At 39.2% G+C, this 26,176-nt stretch overlaps 3 protein-coding genes across 3 annotated transcripts in view; 1 reads left to right on the forward strand and 2 right to left on the reverse strand.

The window, feature by feature from the left end:
* The window catches only part of LOC112813461 (olfactory receptor 2W1), a 114,658-nt gene that overhangs the window by 5,132 nt on the left and 83,350 nt on the right, over positions 1-26,176 (forward strand). The gene's annotated exons all lie outside the window — the stretch shown is intronic.
* Positions 4,329-5,309, reverse strand: LOC112813508 (olfactory receptor 2W1-like). Its single transcript, XM_025858564.2, has one exon. It carries the CDS (start codon positions 5,262-5,264, stop codon positions 4,329-4,331), a length of 936 nt encoding a protein of 311 aa, XP_025714349.2. The 5' UTR covers positions 5,265-5,309.
* Positions 14,352-14,744, reverse strand: LOC112813467 (translation machinery-associated protein 7). The gene has a single exon (XM_025858519.2). It carries the CDS (start codon positions 14,705-14,707, stop codon positions 14,513-14,515), a length of 195 nt encoding a protein of 64 aa, XP_025714304.1. The 5' UTR covers positions 14,708-14,744; the 3' UTR covers positions 14,352-14,512.

Here is a 26,176-nt window from a genome sequence, read left to right on the forward strand (position 1 = left end):
TTAAAATCTAATTTGTTTGATATAAGGATTGTCCTCCAGCTTTCTTTTGTGTTCCACTGGCATGATAAATTGTTCTCCATCCCCTCCCTTTCAATCTGGAGGTGCCTTTAGGTCTAAAATGAGTCTCTTTTAGACAGCATATGGCTGAGTCTTGCTGCTTTTTTTTTTTTTTTTTAAAGATTTCATTTATTTATTTAACAGAGACAGACACAGCGAGAGAGGGAACACAAGCAGGGGCAGTGGCAGAGGGAGAAGCAGGCTCCCCGCCGAGCAGGGAGCCCAATGCGGGACTCCATCCCAGGACCCTGGGTTCATGACCCGAGCCAAAGGCAGACGCCCAACGACTGAGCCACTCAAGTGCCCCTGAGTCTTGCTTTTTTATCCAATGTGATACCCTGTGTCTTTTGATTTAGCCCATTTACATTCAGAGTAACTATTGAAAGATATGAATTTAGTGCCATTGTATTACCTCTAAAGTGTTACTGTATATTGTCTCTGTTCCTTTCTGGTCTATGTTACTTTGGGCTCTCTCTTCGCTTAGAGGATCCCCTTTAATATTTCTTGTAGGGCTGGTTTAGTAGTCATATATTCTTTTAGTTTCTGTTTGTCCTCGAAGCTCTTTATCTCTCCTTCCATTCTGAATGACAGCCTTGCTGGGTAAAGTATTCTTGGCTGCATGTTTTTCTCATTTAGTACCCTGAATATGTTATGCCAGCCCTTTCTGGCCTGCTAGGTCTCTGGCTATGTCTGCTGCCAGTCTGATGTTCCTACCTCTGGGCATAAGGACATTTTGTAGCAAGCTGCTTTCAGGATTTTCTCATTGTCTCTGAAATTTGCAAGCTTCACTATGGTATGTAGGGTGTTGATATGTTTTTATTGATTTTGAGGGTTTCTCTCTAACTCTTGGACTCGAATGCCTGTTTCCTTCCCCAGATTAGGAAGTTCTAAGCTATGATTTGCTCAAATATACCTTTTGTCCCCCTTTCTCTCTCTGTGTGTCTTTCTTCCTCTGTTACCTCAGTAATTCTAATATCGTTTCACCTTATGGTATCGCTGATTTCTCGAAGCCTTGCCTCATGGTCCATTAGTTGTTTTTCTCTCTTTTCCTCAGCTTCATTCCTTTCCATCTTCTTGTCTTCTTTGTCACTGACTCTCTCTTCTGCCTCATTTACCCTAGGTGTTAGGGCATCCATTTAGACTGCATCTCAGTTAAAGAATTTCAGCCTGATTAGATTTTATTTCTGTACTATGAGATTCTCTAGAGTCTTTTATGGTTTTTCCAAGCCCAGCTAGTAACTTTATAATTGTTATCCTAAATTCCAGCTCTGACATTTTGCTTATATCTATATTGATGAGATCCTTGCCAGAGAGTAATACCTCTGGTTCTTTCTTTTGTAAATTCCTCCTAGTCATGTTGCCCAGAGAAGAATGGATGAACGAGAGAACAAAATTAACAATATCGCCCACTCTCCAAGTGAAATACACACTAGACAAATCCTAGTAGGTCAGAAACCAAAAAAGGAAAGAAAAAGAAAAAAAAAAGGGAAAATAGAATATAATCTCCCAGGTCAACAAAACAGGGTGATCCCCTTGGTCCTGGATATATTTTGGTCTGTTTGTTAGAACACCCTAAAACCCAAAATTGTAAAGAAAGAAAAACTTATGTATATACAAAAATAAAATTGAATACAGTTAAAGGAAGCCAAAAATGAAGAACATATCTATAAAGTGGAAATATAAAAGTGAAAGTTTAAAAAAGACCTACAAAGAGTTGAGAAAATACAAAACTAGTTGAAAAGGAAAAAAAAGGAGAAAAAAAGGAAAATTATAAACTGAAAGATAAAGGAATCATGAGAAAAAACCTTGAATTCTATATACTATTTTCCCCTAATGCTGGTGTTTTGCAGTTCTGTGTGCTCCATAAACTTGGTATTTGCCTGATGTTCCAGCTTCTGGGGGGTGGATCTTCTGTGCTGATTCTCAGGTGTCTTTGCCTGGGTGGAGTTTCACCACCCCTTGCCTGGGGGCTGAGCTCAGTGTAAGCTGCTCTGGTTGCTCTGTGTGCCTTTTGTTCCCTGAATGCTTTCAAGGATGAAAATTACAATGTTGGCACCCTGATCTCCAGCCCCAAAGCTGAAAGTCTGTGGCCTCCTCTCTTAGGTAAACCCTCAGGGAAAAGCGGTCTTCACTTTTGTGTGCACCAAACTCTGTAGACTCCTGTGGTGCGCACCTGCACTGATTCTCCTGGGGGAGCAAAGGGGGACTTGCCTTGGTTCTGTTGCTTGCTGGGCCCCTGCTCTGAGAGCAGTAGCCCACTTGGGCCGTGGTAGGCAGTTCAGTGCAACACTGAGCTGAGAGCCCACTCCTGGGGCTTGCTGATTATAGCCACTTCACCATTCCAATACTTGGGAACTCTGCTGCGCTCAGGCACGCCCGTTCTTTCTGTGACAGGGGGGATCCTGAGGCCACACTCTCCCACCTAGGATTCTGCCCCGCTTTTTCACCTGAGCACCTTTCATACAGGGACATCTTTCACTGGAGCAGACTTCCCAAAGTTCTGATTTTGTACTCCACTGCTATATTACTTTCTGGTAGCTGGCTTATGGAGGCTCCCTCCCCCATGGTTTATCTTCTGATATAGCCCCTCAGATTCACTTCTCCTCACCTCCTATCTTATAAAAAGTGGTCGCTTTTCTATTTGTGGAATTGCAGCAGTTATTTTCTTACATCTCAGGATTAATTCATAGATGTTCAGATTGATTTGATAGATACCTAGCTAAATTCAAGGGACCAGATGAAACGAGGTCCCCTACTCTTCTGCCATCTTGCCTCTCTTCCATTCTCTAAATAACATTTTATATTGATTTCATTTAGGTGAAACTCCTCATTTCCTTCATTTCTCTTACCTAAGAGACTTGAGAAACTGTTACTCACCTCCTTTCACACATGTATAGGAAGGAAATTAATTAAAATCCACAAGACCGTTTTAATTTTCTTTATAGAGACTCAACATCTCCCTATAATCTGTAACAGTGGTCATCAAACTTTAGCCTGATTACCTGTAGTGTTTGTTAAAAACATTAGTTGCTGGGTCCATGCTCAGATGGTTGGCTCAGTAGGTCTGAGGTAAACCTAAGAGTGTCCATTTCTGATAAGGCCCAGGTGATGCTGTTGCTTCTGATCCAAGGAGCACACTACCTTTCAGGAAAAGCCCAAACTCCTTATCAGGCCATGGAGGGTAAAAGTTAAGCTATTCTAACAGAGAGACCCCAAAGTAGAATGGCTTAATTAATTTTAAATGATATAGAACCCTTTTCTCCTGTATAGTATGGAGGCATTGCTGTGCTGGAGAGGTGGATCTGTTTCCATGTTACTGTTCCATTCCCTCGTAGGGTTTGGTAAAGCTGGGTACCCTCCACATTCACATTCCAGCCAAGAGGAAGGGAGGGGAAGAAGGGTGAGAGCAAATGGCTTCATATGTGAAGAGATAACCCAGGAGTTGCCCACATTACTTCCTTGGCGTTGTGTTGGTGTACGCCAGGCTCAGAAGTGCAATATGCACATTGTGGCCCTGTGTCCAGTTAAAACTAGAAGCCAATCAGTCAAATGTTGAGTCAAATCTTTGTATAGATGCTACTGTGTTATAGCGATAGGAGATACCAACACTGCACTTCATGTGTTCATATTGCTGGTTGAATTAAGTAGAAATGAAATACTCTGTGCAGCTTTATTTCCAAGGGTTGATTTGGATGTTCATTCAAAAGATAATTTATGTACCCTGTGCAGTGTTCAGATAAAATGCCTTTATTTTGGAAAGAGAAAAAAAAAACTAGAAGCCAAACGTGGAATGGATATCAGTGGGTAGTTGATCTCCAGCACAAAGGCCCTGCTGGCAGGATCAGGTGCCTGAAAAGGAGTGTTATTTCCCATGAAGGTTTTAATTCTTGTGGGAAGAAATCAGTGTCCTGGGTAATCCTACATTAAGATAAATTTCGCTGTGAAATATTTTCTTAATACTTTGTACATATCTCTATTATTATACTTAGCCACATTTCATAATTATATGTTTAGTTATCTGTAATCCTTGAGTAGTCTTGAAGCTTTTTAAGTGTTTGAAGCTTCTTTATGTGTCTGTATCTTTCTCCTTGTAATTTCTGTCTACTTCCTACTTATTTACAAAGTTAGCACCACAACAAATCTTGGTACATGGTGAACACCCATTAAAAGCTCTTTGCATAAATGAATTGGCTTATCTTCTGTTGGTAAAGGTCAGTATTATTTCCTAGCTGTCTTCCATCTAACTTATGACTTTGCTGACCATTTTTCTACTATTTTTCTATCATGACATGTAGTATTCTCTTTACTGCGCTCTTTACATCTTTGTTTCTTAAAGTGTAGATCAGAGGGTTAAGGGTGGGTGTGATGATTGCATAAAACAGAGTAAGGAACTTCCCCTCATCTTGGGATGTGCTATTCTGTGGCGTCATATACGTGTAAATGATTGTTCCATAAAACAGAGTTACTACTGTGAGGTGGGAACCACATGTATTAAGGACCTTACTCCACCTTGCCTTTGACTTGATCCTCATGACAGCTTGAGTGATAACTCCATATGAGATGAGAATTAGTGATATAGGTGCTAGAAGAAATATCACTCCAAGAGCAAAGACAGTGATCTCAATTACTTTTGAGTAGACACAAGCCATCTTGACCAATGCTGGCATCTCACAGAAAAAATTATCCACTTCCCGGTGCCCACATCTGGGTAACTTCAAAGTCAAGGAGCAAACAGTTAAGGCGCTGCCAAGGCCACCTAACCAGGCGGTGAGCATCATCTTCTGGCAAAGCTGAGGGTGCATTATTACTGTGTAGTGAAGAGGTTGACAGACAGCGGCGTAGCGGTCATAGGCCATCACAGCCAGGAGAAGACATTCTGTGGCTCCAAGGTCAAGGGCAAAGAAGAACTGGAGCACACACCCTGCATAGGTAATAGACTTTGTCGGACCCCATAGATTTACCAGCATCTGGGGGATAATGCTATTTGCATAGCAGAGATCCAAAAAAGACAAATTGGATAAGAAGAAATACATGGGAGTATGGAGCTGGGTGTCTAGGTAAGATACAAGAATGATGGTTGTGTTTCCTACCAGAGTCACAACATAGAAGATGAAGACAACCCCAGAGATGACGCGTTCTAATTGGGGCCGATCAGAAAACCCCAGCAGGATGAAATCTGTAGTGGAACTTCCATTGTTTTTGTCCATGGCTCTTTAGGGAAGTCTAGGAGACAAATCATTGTAATCAAAATAGCATCAGCTCTAAGTAGAAATAAAAATCTCTGTAGTTTGCCATGAGTATCCCAAATTCACTTATTTGCGTGTTTTTTCTCATTTGGAACACCTCTGTTAACACTTTTCCTGTGTTCAGTGCCCAAAGCCTCTCCATGTTCACACATAACTAGAGTGGTTTTATTTTTATTTATTTATTTATTTATTAACTTTATTTTATTATGTTTTGTTAGTCACCATACAGTACATCATTAGTTTTTGACGTGGTGATCCACAGTTCATTGTTTTCGTATAACACTCAGTGCTCCGTGCAGTACGTGCCTTCCTTAATGCCCATCACCAGGCTAACCCATCCCCTAGCCCCCTTCCCTCTAAAACCCTCTGTTTGTTTCTCAGAGTCCGTAGTGGTTTTAACAATAATGTGGTAAACCTAGTTACACTGAATTGTAAATCATTGATAGGGCTTAATTTGCCATGACCCCTATGGTTCTGTGTATTTTGATTAAGAAATCCTTGTAGTTAATGATATAATTGAAGAGTGGGATATATTTTGAGGGGTTGTTCCTTCTTGAATGTGTGACATAAGCATCACTTGATAATGACAAATTTTTCCCTTGTCAAAGGAATGGAGTTTGAGATAAAAAATTAAATGACCCATTTTCTTGGAATAAGCTCCACCATTTGGTAGCAGGATCACTTTTCATATTCACTTCTAGATGTGTTCATTGCAGCCATTGTCATCACCATCACCACTAACCTTCTCCTCTTGTCTCCCCTCATATTCATCATTGCACACATGGCCGTTCCTGTATATTTTGGTGTTCCCTATTATAGTCACCTTTTTTGGTGCCAGGAAAATATCATCTTTCCTTTTAACCTTCATTTCCATGTACAGAGGCCATGTGTTTCTTGGAATACCTTTCATGACTGCTATTACACCATATAAACAACCTATTTACTTGTTGCAGAGTTAAAAACTAATTCCAGGAACATTTGGTTACCACATGTACACAGCAACCACCTGTGTCAGCTCCTACTCACCTGGCCATTCAGCAAAATTAGCAAGGTGGGTAACTCGAACAAGAAGCAGCTCAGTAAACAGTCAGTGAGTTGTTTTTCTGCATGGCCTTTACCAAATACATGAGTCAATCCTCTGGTTGCTTTGGAACTCTATAGGTAAAGCCTCATTTCAATTCTGAAAGATTACAGAAAAGGGATTAAGAAAACATAAATTTCACTATTTTTGAAGACGTTATCATATCATTAAATAGATGGAATGTTTAATGATTGAATTATTTATAATTTTTTAGTTTTTATTTTTTTGGTTTATGAATGTTTTATGCATATAATTTCTGACCATGAACTTTAGACCTATGGTACTTTGTATTCATAGTGTTTGGGGACAAGGACTAATAAATTTATTTGCTGCAGTTAGAGTAAAGTAAGGTAAATTAAATTACCTACAGTATATGATTGTTACAGGCAGTTTAGTTAGAACATGAAAATGTTTAATCATGAAAAGGAACTGTTATTACCAAGTGGTGTGAGATAGGGGTATAGTTTTTCTCAATACAACATAGAAATTTAATTTGAGTGTGAAGTTTTTATGTGGTGGATGTCATCTAAGTTTGGCATAGTGCTTAAGTGCACAGATTCTGGACTCAGATCTTGGTGTCAAATCCCAGCATCACTACTCGGAGGTAATATGTGCATGGGCTGTTATGTAACCTGTACACCAGGTTCTCTATATGTTCAGTGAAGATAATAATATTCTTCAAAGGGAGGTGGTGTGGGTTAGTATTTGTGAAAACACTAGGAACAGTGCTCAGTTTGTATTAAATTCTCAAAATTGAAAATTGTATTCATCTACCCAGAAATTATTATTATTCTATTTACCCCTTTTCTCTTCATTTTTCACACGGGTGATGTTACCATGATAAGCTAGAACTAAACTTGGAATGTTTAAAATTTACGTTTGCATAACTTTTTAAATGCACAGACACTCATGTACACAAAAGTGCGCACACACACGATGTACATACTGAACTGATAAACAGAGGCAGGAGAGGACAGAGCACTTAGCTCCCAGCACACCTTGATTACAAAATGCACTGGGGTTCTTTGCCCACTTAAGGTGGGATAGATTGGGGATTAAAATAGAATTTTAGAGTTGAAATAGACTCAGAAAGCATGATCCAGACTTCTGCCCCAGGAAAGAGCTCTCCCACAGGATGTTCACACAACTCCTGTTTTCAGAGTCTCATAGCTGTCCTTTAATCATGGAATAGGTCAATTCAACATGACTTCATTAAAAGAACAGTTTTATTATACAACAAAACATAGATACAGAGAAAAGCAAAAGTTTGATGAGTTAAGGTGAATTTCTTGTAACTAACAGGCAGGTCAGGAAATAGAACCGTGGCAAGCACCCCAGGAGCTTCTTTGTGCTGCATCCCAATCATTCATTACCTTTCCCCAAAGTATCCACTGTCCTGATGTTTACAGTAATCACCTCCTTGTATTTTTTTTTTAAAATTTTATTTATTTATTTGACAGAGACAGAGACAGCGAGAGCAGGAACACAAGCAGGGGGAGTGGGAGAGGGAGAAGCAGGCTTCCCGCCGAGCAGGGAGCCCGATGTGGGGCTCGATCCAGGACCCTGGGATCATGACCTGAGCCGAAGGCAGTTGCTTAACGACTGAGCCACCCAGGCGCCTCCACATCCTTGTATTTTAATAGCTTGATTACCAAAATATGCATCTCTAGACAATATTGTTTAGTTTGGCTCATTAAAAATTGTTTATATGTCGGAGTGCCTGGGTGGCTCAGTCATTAAGCATCTGCCTTTGGCTCAGGTCGTGGTCCCAGAGTCCTGGGGTCGAGCCCTGCATCGGGCTCCCTGCTCAGCAGGAAGCCTGCTTCTTCCTCTCCCACTCCCCCTGCTTGTGTTCCCTCTCTCACTGTCTCTCTGTCAAATAAATAAATAAAATCTTTAAAAAAATTGTTTATATGTCTTTTGAGTTTCCTTCAATATTAGAACTGACTATCCTATATGCTCTTAGGTTTATGTTCCCATACTAAGTGCTTGATGGTGGTCAGCTCTTCCTAACACTGTACGATGTTTGATTACCATGCTTCTTTGGTTGGTATCAATTGGACTTACCATGGTTTATTGAATGCCTTCAATTAGTGAGTTGGGAAGTGAGCACGTACTCTAGGTACACTGTACAACCGAAGAAGACCATGAGCATCCATATTGCACGTACAGTTTCTAAAATATATGTTAGCTAGGTTTTGCAGGTTAAAAACATTACTCGCTCAGTTTAAGCTTTGGGTCACATAAGGCCCCAGGAATCCTTATCAGATGTGTCAAACCTGAAATTACACATTATGTAATTTAATATTGTGATTCCAAATATAGGACTTTTCCTTTATGCTTATAAACATTTCCATATTGGTTTAAGCCTTGGGTCTCAATTTATAGCTATTTTTGTAATTTTAATATACAAGTGAACGTGATATTAAAAAGGAGAGAATGCAAGCTGAAGAAATGGATGTTAAAAAAGAGGCTTGTGATATTTCCACTGAAACAGGTTTTCATTTTTCATGGTATGGACTTCAGTTTCTAATAGCATAGCATGGTATGGACTTCAGTTTTTTCTTTTTTAAAGATTTTATTTATTAGAGAGAGAGAGAGAGAGAGCTTGAGGAAAGCATGAGCAGGGGGAGGGGAAGAGGGAGAGGGAGGAGCAGGCTCCCCACTGAGCAGGGAAGCTCAACGCAGGGCTGGATCCCAGGACCCCGGGATCATGACCTGAATCAAAGGCAGATGCTTAACCAACTGACCCACCCATTCACCCCTGGATTTCAGTTTCTAATGTTCCTTTGTTTAGTGAAATGTAAGAGAATAGAAGCAAACATATTTAAACATAATTTGAATGTACAGAATGATGTAGAGAGAAAACTAGAAAGAAAATTAGAACATATTTACGTTTCAGGAGGGAAGAATTCACAGCTGCCTTGTTCTTACATAGTCCAAAGGTACCCATGTTCCCATGATGCTGAACCTTCATTTCACGGGTAATCAGAAGGATTCTTCTTTGGCAAGTTACTGAGTCCATGAAATACTGATTAACCCCCACTGTCTTGTACTAACACCACAATCACGTTTACATTGAAATGCAACAGCTGAACTAAGAGTCAGTGAATTCTTTAATGTGGATGTTGGAGAAAAACTACATGTGGGACTGGTGGAAAATTTGATGCATTTGGTTTGTTGAATGTATTTTTGATGGGATATTTGTAGTCTTTTGTGTACCTGTTGGACCCATTTATAGGTGTATCCCTGCCCAGTTAAACCAGGAGAGCCCTCTGCTGGTCTATGTGTGCTCCAAAAAGTGTTTTTGTAGGAATCTAAAGGTTAATGTGGTGTAGACCTGGGGACTGGTGCCCCACAGAGGTGATTAACAGATCTTAGACCATGGTTGGAGGCTTATCTAAACAACTATTTTAGGAAAGGTTCCCTTAAGACATTGGGTTTCACCTGTTCCTTTTTTCTTTATTTTTCCTTTTAGATTTCCTCCATGGAAATTAATTTCAGAGATGAACTTATTTATGTATGAAATTACTATTGAAGATTGAAAATATAATGTAAACCATGTCTATCAAAATTGAACTTTTTTTTGAGTGGGTGTGACATCAATCAAATTGGAGAATAGTAGGCAATTATCTAGGTGTTGTGTTTGGAAAGAAAATGTTTGTTTTTTTAAAAATTAATCATAACATGTAAATAATCATAAACATGTGGGTCATGAGCCATATCATCACTGTTCCGTTTTCAGTGAGTTAAAAATAGTACCATGAACATATTGTAGCTACCACTCAACTCAGGAACTGGGATCTTATACCAGCCTATAGCTACCTCTGTGCCTTTACACTCTCTTGTTCCCACCTGACCCCCAGGGTGATCTTGAATTTGGTGTTCATTACACACTTGCATTAGAATATAATTTGTATATCAACCCACTCACACACATATGTCAATGTCTAAATGGCATGTATTTTAAAGATTAGTTTATTTGAACTTCACAAAAGGAATCACATCTTATATGTGCTTTTGGGACTTTCCTTTTTTCACTTAACATTTTGTCAGTGAGATGATCCAATATGTTTTGTGTTGGTGTGGTTCATTTATTTCCACTACTGTATAATATTCCATTTGTGAGTATATTACAATTATTTTGTGTCTTCACTTTCTGATTACAGTTCTTGGCTTATATGAAAGGCATTAGGATGAACAATTTTTTTTTAATGTCTCTTGGGTCCTGTATGCAGGAAGGTCTTTTGGGTGTATGCCTAGGACAGGAATTGCTGGTTATGGGATAAGCAAACTTTAGAAGGCGTTTTCCCCCAAAGTGGTTCTATCAATTTATCCTATGCTAGTCTTGCATAAATTATTCCATTAATCTACATTTTCCCCAGTGCCTGGTGTTGTGGACTTTTAAGTCATTGTCAACCGAAAAACTATAAATGCCATCTAGTTGTGGCCTTGATTTTCATTCCCCTAATAAGTAATGAGATTGACTATATTTTCATAAACAATTGCTATGTACAATTGTTTTTCTATGAAAAACCTGTTTGTAGATTCTGACAGTTGCTCTGTGGCATTGCTTCTGCTTTTTTCTTCTTAATTTATAGGGTTCTTTATAATTGCTTTTAAGTGTCTGTTAGTTGTGTGCCATGTAACATTTTCTCTCAGTTTGTTGTTTGACATTTTACTTTAAAAAATATGTCTCTTGGTCATCAGAATTTGTAAGTTGAAACATGGAAGAATCTTTTAATTGGTCTTTAAGAAATTCTTCTCTAGGGGCGCCTGGGTGGCTTAGTCAGTTAAGTGTCTGCCTTCAGCTCAGGTCATGATCCCAGAGTCCTGGGAGCCCCACGTTGGGGTCTCTGCTCAGCGGGGAGTTGCTTCTCCCTCTCTCTCTGCCCCTCCCCCTGCTCATGCACGCTCTCCCTCTCACTCTTTCACTTGCTCTCAAATAATTAAATAAAATCTTAAAAAAGATCTACTCTCTGAGCAACTTTCAAATATGCAATATAGTATTATTAACTATAGTTGTCATTCTGTACCTTAGATGCCAATCAGTTAATTGTTTTATAACAATTTTTGATCCCCTTCACCATTTCACCAACCTCCGCTTCTGGCAACCACTCCTCTGTTCTCTATGTCTAAGCTTTTTTTTTTTTTTTTTTAAGATTTCATACATTGTTGAGGTTATATGGTATTTGTCTTTCTCTGTCTGATTTATTTCACTTAGCATTATTCCAAGATCCATCCATGTGGTCACAAGTGGCAAAATTTCATGTCTAAAAAAGATTTTATTTGTATATTTTAAGAGAGAGAGAAAGAGAGAGAGAAAAAGAGAATGGGCTGGGGTAGATCAGAGAGGGAGGGAGAGTGAGGAGGGTAAGTAATCTGAAGCAGACTCCACACTGAGGTTGGAGGCAGACCTGGGGCTTGATCTCATGACCCCGAAATCATAACCTGAGCTGAAATGAGTCAGACCCTTAAATGACTGAGCCACCCAGGCACCCCAAAATTTCATTTTTTTATGGCTGAATAATATTCTGTAGAATATGTAATACTACATTTTCTTTATCAATGGACACTCTTGGCTATTGTAAACAATGCTGCAATGAACATGGGGTGTGTATAACTTTTCAAATTAATGTTTTTGTTTTCTTGAGAATAATACCCAGGAGTGGAATTGCTGGACCATAAGGTAGTTCTGTTTTTAATGTTTTGAGGAACTCCATACTGTTTTCTATGGTGGCCACCCAGTTTACATTCCCACCAGCAGTGGATGAGCATCCTGCTCAGCTGGGGAAGCCAGGTGCTCACTCACTTGCTCCCACTGCCCCTGAAGGAAATGTTGCAAACTGAGAAGGTCTCTCTTGGTGTAGAGCTTTGCTGTCGTGGGTTTGAGGTGACATGGGTACTAAAGGGAAGCTGTTCTTCAGGGCATCCAGTCTTGGATTTGTCTTTGCTCTGCAGTGTGCTGGGACTTCTCTGCTGGACTGCCAGAGTGCACAAAGGCACTGTTATCTGTTGTTTGTGTCACAAGCAGTGTTCTTTGGGTGGAAGATGGTAGAAAGCTCTTCTTTTGCTATATTGATGATGTCACTCTTCTGATTCTAAGCATTTTCTTTTCTTTTCTTTTTTTAATTTTTTAAAATTTATTTTATTTTCCTTTGTTTCTTCAAAAATTAACTCCCATTGGGTTAGCCTGGTGATGGGTATTAAAGAGGGCACATTCTGCATGGAGCACTGGGTGTTATATGCAAGCAATGAATCATGGAACACTACATCAAAAACTAATGATGTAATATATGGTGATCAATGTAACATGAAAAAAAACTCCAAAAAAATTCACTTCCATCAAGTAACATATTCAAACTATGTTCTTATTCCCTGAAACATAAAGTTAGACAACCAACAGAAAATCTGTTAGTGGTAGCCCTGAAAATCTTTACATTTGGTTTGGAAAATGTGCTTTGATAAGTCACATATGAAAATTCACAGAAAAAAATATACAAAGCCCACATTCTGAACACCTGTTAAAGACTGAATTTTTGCTGAATCTTTTCCTCTTTTTGAGGATATTTCACTGCTGGCCACCCATCTTCCTTACAATTCAATTATGTTGCCCTTTTTAATATCTATTTCTGGCTAAGCACATTTCCCAAAAAGATGAACCATCGAGTCCTTCTTGCACATTTCAAGAAGCTAATAAAAACATATAGAATTATATGCTAGTTTAAAGTAATATAGGCTCAAAGGCACAATTTGCATTAAATAATCTATAATTCAGATACTCAAACATAAGTTTCCTTGTATATAAAACATCTTGAGAAAAAATATAATTCTTTGTTTAGAACTTCACCTTTGGTTTTTGGTTTCATGTTGACCTGCAGACACATTTCTATAACTTCTATAGGTAACATTCTTCAAAATATAAAGAAAATAATAAGCAGCTTCAGTAGTACTAGCACTGTTCATAAAGGTAATAGAAACAGTAGCTATCTTCTTATAAAAGACCATTATTTACTGAGTACTTCATTTCTGTTAGCTCATTTTGTCAGCATAATACTTTTTAAAAAAAATTTATTTTATTTTATTTTATTATGTTATGTTAGTCACCACACAGTACATCATTAGTTTGTGATGTAGTGTTCCATGATTCATTGTTTTTGTATAACACCCATTGCTCCACGCAGAACGTGCCCTCTTTAATACCCATCACCAGGCTAACCCATCCCTCCACCCACTCCCCTCTAAAACCCTGTTAGTCTCTCGTAGTTTGTCTCCTCTGATTTCTCCCCCTTCAATTTTTTTAAATTTAAAATCAATTAATTAACATGTAGTATATTGTTAGTTTCAGAGGTAGAGTTTCGTGATTCATCAGTTGCATACAACACCCAGTGCTCATTACATGAAGCACCCTCCTTAATGTCCATCACCCAGTTACCCCATCCCCCCACCCACCTCCCCTCCAGCAACCTCAGTTTGTTTCAATAGTTGAGTCTCTTATTGTTTGTCTCCCTGATTTCATCTTATTTTATTTTTCCTTTCCTTCCCTTATGTTCATCTGTTTTGTTTCTTAAATTCCACATGACTGAAATCATATAATATTTATATTTCTCTGATTCACTTATTTTTAAATTTTTTTTTTTATTTTTCAAGATTTTATTTATTTGAGAGAAAGAGCACAAGCATGAGCAGTGGGGAGCGGCAGAGGAGGAGAAGCAGGCTCCCCACTGGGAGCAGGGAGCCTGATGTGGGGCTCGATCCCAGGACCCTGAGATCATGACCTGAGCCGAAGGCAGATACTTAACGACTGAACCACCCAGGCGCCCCTCTGATTCACTTATTTTGCTTAGCATAATACCCTCCAGTTCCATCCACATTCTTGAAAATGGCAAGACTTCACCCTTTTTGATGGCTGAGTAATATTCCATTGTGTATATATACCACTTCTTTTTTTTTTTTTCACTGTATGATTTTATTTTTTTTTACAAAAGTTTATTCTTAAATGTACAACAGGATCTAAGACAACACTTCATTCCAGCTATAGGTAGCAACAGATGCTATGACAGGGAATCCAGGTGTTTAAACAGGAATGGAATTAAGGATCATCATTGCCTCGGGCACAAGGAACAGCTTACTTTTTGCCAGATTTCTTAATTCCACCTGTGGCCAGGGGGCCCTTCCCCGCGGCCTTCGCTTTTAGCTCCTCGAGTTTCTTCTGCTCCTCTTTCTGCTTCTGCTTGAATGCCTTATCTTCCTCGTCCATCTCCTTGGCCTGCTTCTTGGGCTGCTTCAGGGGCTTCTTCTTGCCACCTTCGCGGCCGGACATGGCGCCTGCCGCCCCTTCCCCAGACCCTGCCGCCGGAAGCGGAAGCCTATATACCACTTCTTTATCCATTCATCTGTTGATGGACATCTGGGCTCTTTCCATATTTTGTCTATTCTGGACATTGCTCCTATAAACATCGGGATGCAGGTGCCCCTTTGAATCAGTATTTTTGTATCTTCTGTATAAATACCTAGTAGTGCAATTGCTGGGTTGTAGGGTAGTTCTATTTTTTTTTCCTTTCTGAGGAATCTCCACACTATTTCCAGAGTGGCTGCACCAGTTTACACTCCCACCAACAGTGTAAGAGGTTCCCCTTTCTCCACATCCTCACCAACATCTGCTGTCCTGAGTTGTTAATTTTAGCCATTCTGACTGGTGTGTGGTGGTATCTAATTGTGGTTTTGATTCATATTTCCCTGATGCTGAGTGATGTTGAGCATTTTTTCATGTGTCTGTTAGCCATTTATGTGTCTTCTTTGGAGAAATATCTATTCATGTCTTCTGCCCTTTTCTTGACTGGATTATTTTTTTGGGGGGAGGTGTTGAGTTTGATAAGTTCTTTATAGATTTTGGATAGTAGCCATTTATCTGGGAAGACATTTGCAAATATCTTCTCCCATTCTGTCCGTTGTCTTTTGGTTTTGTTGACTGTTTCCTTTGCTCTGCAGAAGTTTTTATCTTGATGAAGTCCCAGTAGTTACTTTGTATTTTTGTTTCCCTTGCCTCTGGAGACATGTCTAGTAAGAAGTTGCTATGGCCAAGGTCAAAGAGGTTGCTGCCTGTGTTCTCCTCAAAGATTTTGATTGTTTCCTGTATCACATTTAGGTCCTTCATCCATTTTGAGTTTATTTTTGTGTATGGAGTAAGGAATTCGTCTAGTTTCATTCTTCTACAGGTTGCTGTCCAGTTTTCCCAACATCATTTGTTGGAGAGGCTTTTTTCCATTGGATATTTTTTCCTGTTTTGTTGAAGATTAGTTGACCATACAGTTGAGGGTCCATTTCTGGGTTCTCTATTCTGTTCCACTGATGTATGTGTCTGTTTTTGTGCCAGTACCATACTTTCTCGATGACTGCATATTTGTAGTATGGCTTGCAGTACAGAGTCGTGATGCCTCCAGCTTTGCTTTTCTTTTTCAGGATTGTTTTGGGTATTTAGTCTTTTGTGATCTTATACAAATTTTAGGATTGTTTTTTCTAGGTCTGTGTAAAATGCTGGTGTTATTTTATTGGGATTACATTAAATGTGTAGATTGCTTTGGGTAGTATAGACATGTTTACAAAGTTTGTTCTTCCAATCCATGAGCATGGAATGTTTTTCCATTTCTTTGTGTCATCTTCAATTTCTTTCATAAGTTTTCTATAGTTTTCAGATTAGAGATCTTTTACTATTTTGGTTAAGTTTATTCCTAGTTATCTTATTGTTTTTGGTAGCATTGTAAATGGGATTGGTTCCTTAATTTCTTTTTCTCCTGCTTCATTTTTGGTGTATGGAAATGCAAAAGATTTCTTCTGCACATCAATTTTATATCCTGCAACTTTGCTGAATTCATGTATTAGGTCTAGTGATTTTTTTGGTGGGTTCTTTTAGGCTTTTTACATAGAGTATCATGTCATCTGCAACTAGTGAATGTTTGACTTTTCCTCCCTGATTTGGATGCTTTTATTTCTTTTTGTGGTCTGATTGCTGAGGCTATGATTTTCAGTACTGTGTTAAATAACTGGTGAGAGTGAATATCCTTGTCTTGTTCCTGACTGTAGAGTTAAACTGTTTTTCCACATTGAGAATGATATTAGTTGTAGGTCTTTTGTATATGGCCTTTATGAGTTGAGGTGTGTTCCCTCTATCTCTACTTTGTTGAGGGTTTTTATGAAAAAAGGTTGCTGTACTTTGTCAAAGGCTTTTTTCCCCCATCTGTTGAGAGGATTGTATGGTTCTTATCCTTTCTTTTACTTATGTAATGTATCACATTGAGTGTTTTGTGAATATTGAACCACCCTTGCAATACAGGAATAAATTCCACTTGTTTTGGTAAATGATTTTTTAAAAAAATATTTTATTTATTTATTTGAGAGAGAGAGCACAAGCTGGGGGAGTGGCAGAGGGAGGGGAAGAAGCACACCCCATGCTGAGCAGGGAGCCTGATGCGGAGCTTGATCCCAGGACCCTGGGATCATGACCTGAGCTGAAGGCAGACGCTTAACTAACTGACTGAGCCACCCAGGTACCCCAGGGACTGATTCTTTTAATGTACTCTTGGACTCAATATGCTAGTATTTGTTGATAATTTTTGCATCCATGTTCATCAGGGATATTGGCCTCTGGTTCTCTTTTTTTTTTTGGTATTTGTCTTGTTTTGGAATTAGGGTCAATCTGGTCTCATAGAATGAATTTGGAATTTTCCCTTCCATTTCTATTTGTTGGAATAGTTTGAGAAGAATAGGTATTAACTCTTCTTTAAATGTTTGGTAGAATTCCCTTGTGAAACCATGTGGCCCTGGACTTTTGTTTGTTGGTAGATTTTTGATAACTGAGTCTGTTTGCTGGTTATCAGTTTGTTCAAGTTTTCCATTTTTCCTGTTTTAGTTTAGGTAGTTTACATGATTCTAGTAATTTTTCCATTCCTTCTAGATTGTCCAGTTTGTTGGCATATGATTTTTCATATTACTTTATAATTCTGTTTCTGTGGTGGTGGCTGTGAATTAACCTCTCTAATTTGTGATTTTATTTATTTGGGTTCTTTCTCTTTTCTTTCATGTCTGGCTAGGAGTTTATCCATTTTATTAATTTTTTTTAAAGAAACATTTCCTGGTTTCATTGATCTGTTTTTTCTTTAATTTCTATAACATTGATTTGTTTTAAAATTTATTATTTCTCTTCTGCTGGCCTTTGGATTCATTTTTTTTCTTTTTCTTCTTCTAGTTCCTTTAGGTGTAAGGTTTGGTTGTGTATTTTTTTTCTTGCTTTCTGATGTAGGCCTGTATGAGTATGTTTCCCTTTAATGAGTGCTTTTGCTGCATCCTAGAGGTTTTGGACCATCATATTTTCAATTTCATTTGTTTCCATGTATTTGTTAATTTCTTCTTTAATTTCCTGGTTGACCCATTCATTCTTTGGTAGGATGTTTCTTTAACCTCCATATATTTGTGATCCTTCCAAATTTCTTCTTGTAGTTGACTTAAAGTTGCATAGCATTGTGGTCTGAAAATATGCATGGAATGATCTCAATTTTTTGTAATGGTTGAGACATGATTTGTGACTCAGTATGTGATCTATTCTGGAAAATGTTCCATGCGCCCTCGAAAAGAATGTGTATTCTGCTGCTTTAGGATGAAATGTTCTGAATATATCTGTTAAGTCCATCTGGTCCAGTGTGTCAATTCAAAGCCATTGTTTCTTTGTTGATCTTCTGCTTAGATGATCTGTCTATTGCTGTGAGTGGGGTGCTAAAGTCCCCTCCTGTTATTGTATTATTATCAATGTATTTCTTTAATTTTGTTATTAATTGGTTTATATATTTGTATGCTCCCATGTTGGGGGTGTATATATGTATAGTTGTTAGATCTTGTTGTGTAGACCGCTTTAATTATGATATAGTACCCTTCTTCATCTCTTGTTACAATCTTTGGTTTAAAATCTAATTTGTCTGGTATAAGTATTGCTACTCTGACTTTCTTTTCACATCCATTTGCACAAGAAATATTTCTCCATCCCCTCACTTTAAATCTGCAGGTGTTTTTATGTCTGAGATGAGTCTCTTATAGGCAGCATATAGATAGGTCTTCTTTTTTTCTTTTAAATCCATTCTGACACCCTATGTCTTTTGATTGGAGCATTTAGTCCACTTCCATTCAGAGCGGTAGTTGGTAGATAGGAGGGTGGTGCCCTTGTATTATTTGTTTTGTTATTGTCTCTGGAGATTTATTTATTGATTTATTTATTTATTCATTTGACAGAGAAACAGTGAGAGAGGGGACACAAGCAGGGGGAGCAGCAGAGGGAGAAGCAGGCTCCCCGCTGAGCAGGAAGCCCGATGTGGGACTCGATCCCAGGACCCTGGGATCATGACCTGAGCCAAAGGCAGACGCTTAATGATTGAGCCACCTAGGCACCCTGTCTCTAGAGATTTTCTCTGTGTTTTCTAATCTTTGTTAGTTTTGGCCTTTCTTTCCCCTGAGAGCGTCCCCTTATAATTTCTTGCAGGGCTGGTTTAGTGTTCATGGACTCATTTTGTTTTTTTTCTGGGAAAGTCTTTATTTATTATCTATTTGTCTTATTCTTTGATTCTGAGTGATAGCCTTGCTCGATAGAATATACTTGGTTGCGTATTTTTCCCATTCAGTATGGTGACTATATCATGCCGCTGTCTTCTGGCCTGCAATATTTGTGGAGAGATCTGCTGCTAACCTTATTGGTCTACCCTTGGAAGTTAGGGACTTCTTTTATCTTCCTGCTTTTAGGATGTTTTTTCATCTCTATGTTTTATAAATTTAAGTACACTATGTCTTGGTGTTGGCCTTCTTTTGTTGATTTTGATGAGAGTTTCTGTGCCTCCTGGATTTGGATGTCTGTTTCCTTTCTGAGATAGGGAAGTTTTCAGCTATAATTTCCTTGAGTAAAGCTTTTGCCCCATTTTACCTCTTTTCTTCCTCTGGGACGCCTGTGATAGAAATGTTATTCTTTATGGAGTCACTGAGTTCTGTAAGTCTACTCTTGTGATCAAGGTTTTTCTTTCCCTCTTTTGTTCACCTTCATTATTTTCCATAATTCTATCTTCTGTATGACTTATTCATTCCTCTGGTTCCTCCATCTTTGTGGTAATTACATCCAGTCAGTTTTGAATCTTGGTTATTGCATTTTTCATTTCAGCCTGCTTAGTTTTTAGCTCTTTTATTTCTGCAGTAAGGGACTCTGTTGTCTTTTATGCTTTTCTCAAGTCCAGGTAGTATCCTTATGATTGTTGTTTTAAATTATTGATCAGGCATATTACTTATATCTGGTTCTATTAGATCCCTCTCTCTGACCTTCCTTTTTCTTTCTTTTTGGGATGAATTCCTCTGTGTTGGTATTTTGTCTAGTTCTCGGTCTTCTCTGTGTTAGGAAAGGCTGTTATGTTTCCTGCTCCTGAGAACAATGGCTTTTTTTTTTTTTAAGATTTTTTATTTATTTGACAGAGACAGTGAGAGAGGGAACACAAGCAGGGGGAGTGGGAGAGGGAGAAGCAGGCTTCCCTCCTAGCAGGGAGCCCAGTGCGGGGCTTGATCACAGGACCTGGGATCATGACCTGAGCTGAAGGCAGACACTTAACTGACAGAGCCACCCAGGTGCCCCAAGAATAATGGCTTTATAAGAAGAGATCATATACCGTCCAGAGCCTGGTGCTTCAGGAAGTGTGTCTGGTGTGTGCTTTGTGCACTCTGCTGCTATGCTGTGGTGCTCTCTCCCTCAGGTCAGTCGCCTGCAGAGTTTCTCTTTGCCTGCTGTGGGAACATTTGGACCTTGGCCAGAGTGTGGCAAGTCTTAACTCTGTGTGCTTTGGTCTGCTTGTTAAAAGAGACATGATGCTATTTCCAGTAAAGCTGAAGCTTTGCAGAGCTCTGTGGTTGGTACATATGGTGTGTTGGGGGGATTGTGCTGATCTTCTGGGGAAGGGGCTCACTGTGCTGGTTCTTAGGCATACTTGCCCTAGAATAGGAATATTACCAGAGTGCAATAGGGTGGTGCTTGGTGTAAGCCACCACAGTTGGTGCTGTACTGCTTACTAGTTAGTTTTTGCTGAGGGTCAGGGGGAAGGATGCCACCAGCCCTCTCTCTCACCTCTAGCATCAGGCATTCATACTTGCTGCCCAGGAAAGGCCTCCTGGAAAAGTAACTTACCTTTGTGTGTCCTGGGTATTTTTCAGATTTCTGTTTTCACCCTGTGTCTGGGTTGCTTGCCTGCCTGCAGCAGTGCAGTGCACTTTGAGCTCTATCCCAGCCAGGCCAGCTGAGTTTTCAAACTCCAAACATTAGGGACCTGGTGTTGTGGGGACCTGGACTGGTCTTCTGTGGGATGGTTTTGCTGTGCTGGGATTAATTGCAGGTTTGACCCAGATGGGCAGTTGTACCAGAGCACAGGAGTATGGGGTTTGGAGCAAAGTGCCTTAAAGAGCCCGGGTCCAGGTTAGCCATACTCAGTAGATGACTCTGTGCCTATGCTCAGGGGATGGAAGGGGTAATGGTGACTGCAGCCCTTTTGTCCTCAGGGAGTCTGTACCACCTTACTCAGTCATGCAACAAGAAGAAGGAGCGTCTCTCCCAGTGCATCCTAGGCATTCCTCAGATCACACCATCTGACCCTAGGTTACCTGCCTGCCTTCCCTGCAGGGGCACTGAATCACCTTCAGGGCTCTATACTAGCCACTCTATGGACCTCTAAAACTCCAGTCTTTGAGCTCTGCTGGTTCAAAGAACGTCCCAAAATCAGCCCCTCTTGTTTTCCCAGTCAGTGTCTTTGGGGAAGTGTTTGCCTTTTGTGATTCTCTGTGTGTCCCCCTCTCTCTCTCGCTTCTCTCCACAACCAGGGCTCCCTATCCTGCACTGTACCCATGATCCATTTCTACCTCAAATCATGACTCTGCACCTCCTACTTTCCACAATGTGGCCTCTTCTCTCCCTCTGGTTGTATAATGTGTTCTGGCAGTAATCAGATTTTCTGGGTATTCAGTATGATTTGATTTTTATCTAGCTGTGTTTGGTGGATGAGGCAAGCCTAGGGTCCTCCTACTACTCCACCATCTTAGCTCCTCCCCTGAAATGCTTTTTAAAGATCAAACACCAAAGCTTTTGTAGAGATGAAACCAAATAAGAATTTGATGATTAAATTCAGGATAATTTCTATGACGTGCCTTGACTGCATGTGCTTTATTTGGGATGCAAAGTTGGCACTACCCAAATGTTTATTCACACACACAAGTTATTGGTCTGTTGAAATGTCAGTTTTTTTCCTGCTTAAAAGTGCATGGTTTTATTTTTTTGTCTTTGCTTTTTCCTTTTTTTAATTGAAGTATAATTAACATACAGTGCTATATTAGTTTCCGGTGTACAATATAATGATTCAACAGTTCTTTTTATACATTTATTAGTGTTTGTCAAGATAAGTATACTCTTAAGACCCTTTATATATTTCACCCATCACCCACCCCCCTTCCCTCTGGAAACCACTAGTTTGTCTTCTGTATTTAAGAGTCTTTTTTTGTTTGTCTCTTTTTTCTTTGTTTTGTTTCTTAAATTCCACATATGAGTGAAATAATATGGTATTTGACTTATTTCACTCAACATTACACTCTCTAGGCCCATCCATATGGTGAAGGACCTGAATAGATATTTCTAAAGAAGACAAACAGAGGGCCAAGAGACACATGAAAAGATGCCCAACGCCACCAATCACCAGGGAAATGCAAATCAAAACACAATGAGATATCACCTTTCAACTGTCAGAATGGCTAAAATAAAAAAGAGAAGGAGTAACAAGTGTTGGTGAGGATGTGGAGATATAGGAACCCTCTTACACTGCTGGTGGGAATGTGAATTGTTCAGCTATTGGGGAAAACAGTATGGAGGTTCCTCAAAAAATTAGATCTAGCATATGATCCAGTATTTGCACTACTGGGTATTTAACCAAAGAAAACAAAAACACTTCTATTTTACTTTATTTTACTTTATTTTGTTAATTCTAGTGTAGTTAACCTACAGTGTTACGTTAGTTTCAGGTGTACAGTATAGTGGTTCAACAATTCCATACATCACCCAGTGCTCATCACGACAAGTGCAAAAAAACCAAAAAAACCCCCCAAAAAACAACACCACCAAAAGGAAAACAAAAACACTAATTCAAAAAGATATATGCTCCTATGTTTATTGCAGCACTATTTTCAACAGCCAAGATATGGGAGCAGCCCAGGTATCTATTGATAGATGAATGGGTAATGAAGTTGTAGTGTATATATCCATGTGTATGCATACATACGGTGGAGTATTACTCAGCCACAAAATGTGCATGGCTTTAGACTTAGAAGACAGAGTAGATAAAAACATACATGGATGTTTAAATGTTCAGGTAATTCTCTATATGACTGATGGATGAATGAATCTAAATAAAGGCAGCATTTTGCATGTAAGTGGAGTTATATGGCATTTGTCTTTCTCAGTCTGACTTATTTCATTTAGCAGAATACCTGCTAGGTCCATCCATATTGTTGTGAATGGCAAGATTTCAATATAAAACAAACAAACAAACAAACAAACAAACAAAACCAGAAACAGATTTATAAATACAGAGGAGAAACTGTTGGTTGCCAGAGAGGCAGGTAGGGAGATGGGTGAAATAGAAGGGGATTAAGAGGCAGAAACTTCCAGTTCTTAAATAGGTCACAGGGATGAAAAGTACAGCACAGGGAATGTAGTCAATAATATTGTAATAACTTTGTATGGTGACAGTGGTGACTACACTTATCATGGTCAGCATTTCATAATGTATATGATTGTTGAATCACTGTATTGAACACCTGAAACTAATATAACATTGTATGTCAACTCTACTCAAAAAAAAAAAAAAAAAGGATTCCAGAGTTTTGGTCACTTGTATTTTTCTTGCTTTTTCTCTGTCCTTTAAGTGAGGAATAGAGTTGGTTCTTAATCCCTAAATAAGTACCTTATTTACCCATATAGCAGTTATGGTCTAAAAGGGTAGAGAGGAATGACCACAGCACTTTGGTTTGATTTATTGATGGTGGTCCCACTATTTTCTGAGAAATCAGAGACCTGTTACATTTGCTTATCCTTTCTCCCAGAATTGTGTGGACATCTCTGTGGACCCTGTTAAAGAGCAGTGTTTGTTGTTTAAAGTTAAAAATGTAGTTAGGGAGATTTTCAAAGTATGCACTTCTTCCTGAGTAGGAAGGCAGACCCTCAGGACCTCATTATTGAACTGGCTGAGTACAGGGACTGATAATGAGGAGCTCATTTTCTCCAGGTCCCCAAGGATTCTGTCATATTTGGAAGAGAGATCTGATGAGATGTTTTGTTTTCATGCTAAGTAAAGTTATTGAAGTTTCCAATATTTCATTTCTGTTCACATGGCAATGTAACCTCTGGGGTCATCTCTTTCAGAGAAGAAAGAGACAATTAAGGACTGTTTATTGTGGAAGGCTAATTGAGTAGGTCATCCCCATCCCTGAGCCTGTCCCTTGTGGACTGTGCCTTGAGTGATGGTGCCACTGGGCCATCTCCTCAATGCTGCCACCACCTCAGTCCTCAGACATTGTCAATAATCAGCATCATTCACTCCCCTAGAATGGCAGAAGGTGAAGGATTTGGTAGGAAACTCTGTGAGAATAGATCCTAAAAGGGGCAGTATGTTTTTGTACATTCCAGAGATAATGACCACAATGATCTTTAATGCACAATTCTTCCTTTTTTCTTTAATTTTTCTATTATTATGTTACTTTAATCACCATACATTACATCATTAGTTTTTGATGTAGTGTTCCATGATTCATTGTTTGCATATAACACCCAGTGCTCCATGCAGAATGTGCCCTCTTAAATACCCATCACCAGGCTAACCCATCCCCTCACCCCTCTCCCCTCTAGAACCCTCAGTTTGTTTTTCAGAGTCCATCATCTCTCATGGTTCGTCTCCCCCTCCCAATTCCCCCCCTTTATTCTTCCCCTCCTGCTATCTTCTCCTTCTTCTTCTTTTTTTTTATTTAACATATAATGTATTATTTGTTTCAGAGGTACAAGTCTGTGATTCAACAGTCTTGCACAATTCACAGTGCTCACCATAGCACATACCCTCCCCAATCTCTATCACCCAGCCCCCACCACTCCAGCAACTCTCAGTTTGTTTCCTGAGATTAAGAATTCCTCATATCAGTGAGGTCATATGATACATGTCTTTCTCTGATTGACTTATTTCGCTCAGCATAATACCCTCCAGTTCCATCCATGTCGCTGCAAATGGCAAGATTTCATTCCTTTTGATGGCTGCATAATATTCCATTGTATATATGTACCACTTCTTCTTTATCCATTCATCTGTTGATGGATATCTTGGCTCCTTCCACAGTTTGGCTATTGTGGACATTGCTGCTATAAACATTGGGGTGCACGTACCCCTTCAGATCCCTACATTTGTATCTTTGGGGTAAATACCCAGTAGTGCAATTGCTGGATCGTAGGATAGCTCTATTTTCAACTTTTTGAGGAACCTCCATACTGTTTTCCAGAGTGGTTGCACCAGCTTGCATTCCCACCAACAGTGTAGGAGGGTTCCCCTTTCTCCGCATTCCTGCCAACATCTGTCGTTTCCTGACTTGTTAATTTTAGCCATTCTGACTGGTGTGAGGTGGTATCTCATTGAGGTTTTGATTTGGATTTTCCTGATGCTGAGCGATGTTGAGCACATTTTCATGTGTCTCTTGGCCATTTGGATGTCTTCTTTGGAAAAATGTCTGTTCATGTCTTCTGCCTATTTCTTGATTGGATCATTTGTTCTTTGGGTGTTGAGTTTGATAAGTTCTTTATAGATTTTGGATATTAGCCCTTTATCTGATATATCATTTGCAAATATCTTCTCCCATTCTGTCGGTTGTCTTTTGGTTTTGTTGATGGTTTCTTTTGCTATGCAAAAGCTTTTTATCTTGATGAAGTCCCAAGAGTTCATTTTTGCCCTTGCTTCCCTTGCCTTTGGCGATATTTCTAGGAAGAAGTTGCTGCGGCTGAGGTCGAAGAGGTTGGTGCCGGTGTTCTCCTTTAGGATTTTGATGGACTCCTGTCTCGCATTGATGTCTTTAAACCATTTTGAGTCTGTTTGTGTGTGTGGTGTAAGGAAATGTCCAGTTTCATTCTTCTGCATGTGGCTGTCCAATTTTCCCAACACCATTTGTTGAAGAGACTGTCTTTTTTCCATTGGACATTCTTTCCTGCTTTATCGAAGATTAGTTGACCATAGAGTTGTGGGTCCATTTCTGGGCTCTCTATTCTGTTCCATTGATCTATGTGTCTGTTTTTGTGCCAGTACCATACTGCCTTGATGATGACAGCTTTGTAATAGAGCTTGAAGTCCAGAATTGTGATGCCGCCAGCTTTGCTTTTCTTTTTCAACATTCCACTGGCTATTCGGGGTCTTTTCTGGTTCCATACAAATTTTAGGATTATTTGTTCCATTTCTTTGAAAAAAGTGGATGGTATTTTGATAGGGATTGCATTAAATGTGTAGATTGCTCTAGGTAGCATTGACATCTTCACAATATTTGTTCTTCCAATCCATGAGCATGGAATGTTTTTCCATTTCTTTGTGTCTTCTTCAATTTCTTTCATGAGTATTTTATCGTTTTCTGAGTACAGATTCTTTGCCTCTTTGGTTAGATTTATTCCTAGGTATCTTATGATTTTGGGTGCAATTGTAAATGGGATTGACTCCTT

Source organism: Callorhinus ursinus, unplaced genomic scaffold (genome assembly GCF_003265705.2).
Source record: "Callorhinus ursinus isolate GAN/ISIS: 27379988/994484 unplaced genomic scaffold, GSC_fseal_2.0 scaffold109, whole genome shotgun sequence".
Lineage (NCBI taxonomy): Eukaryota > Metazoa > Chordata > Mammalia > Carnivora > Otariidae > Callorhinus > Callorhinus ursinus.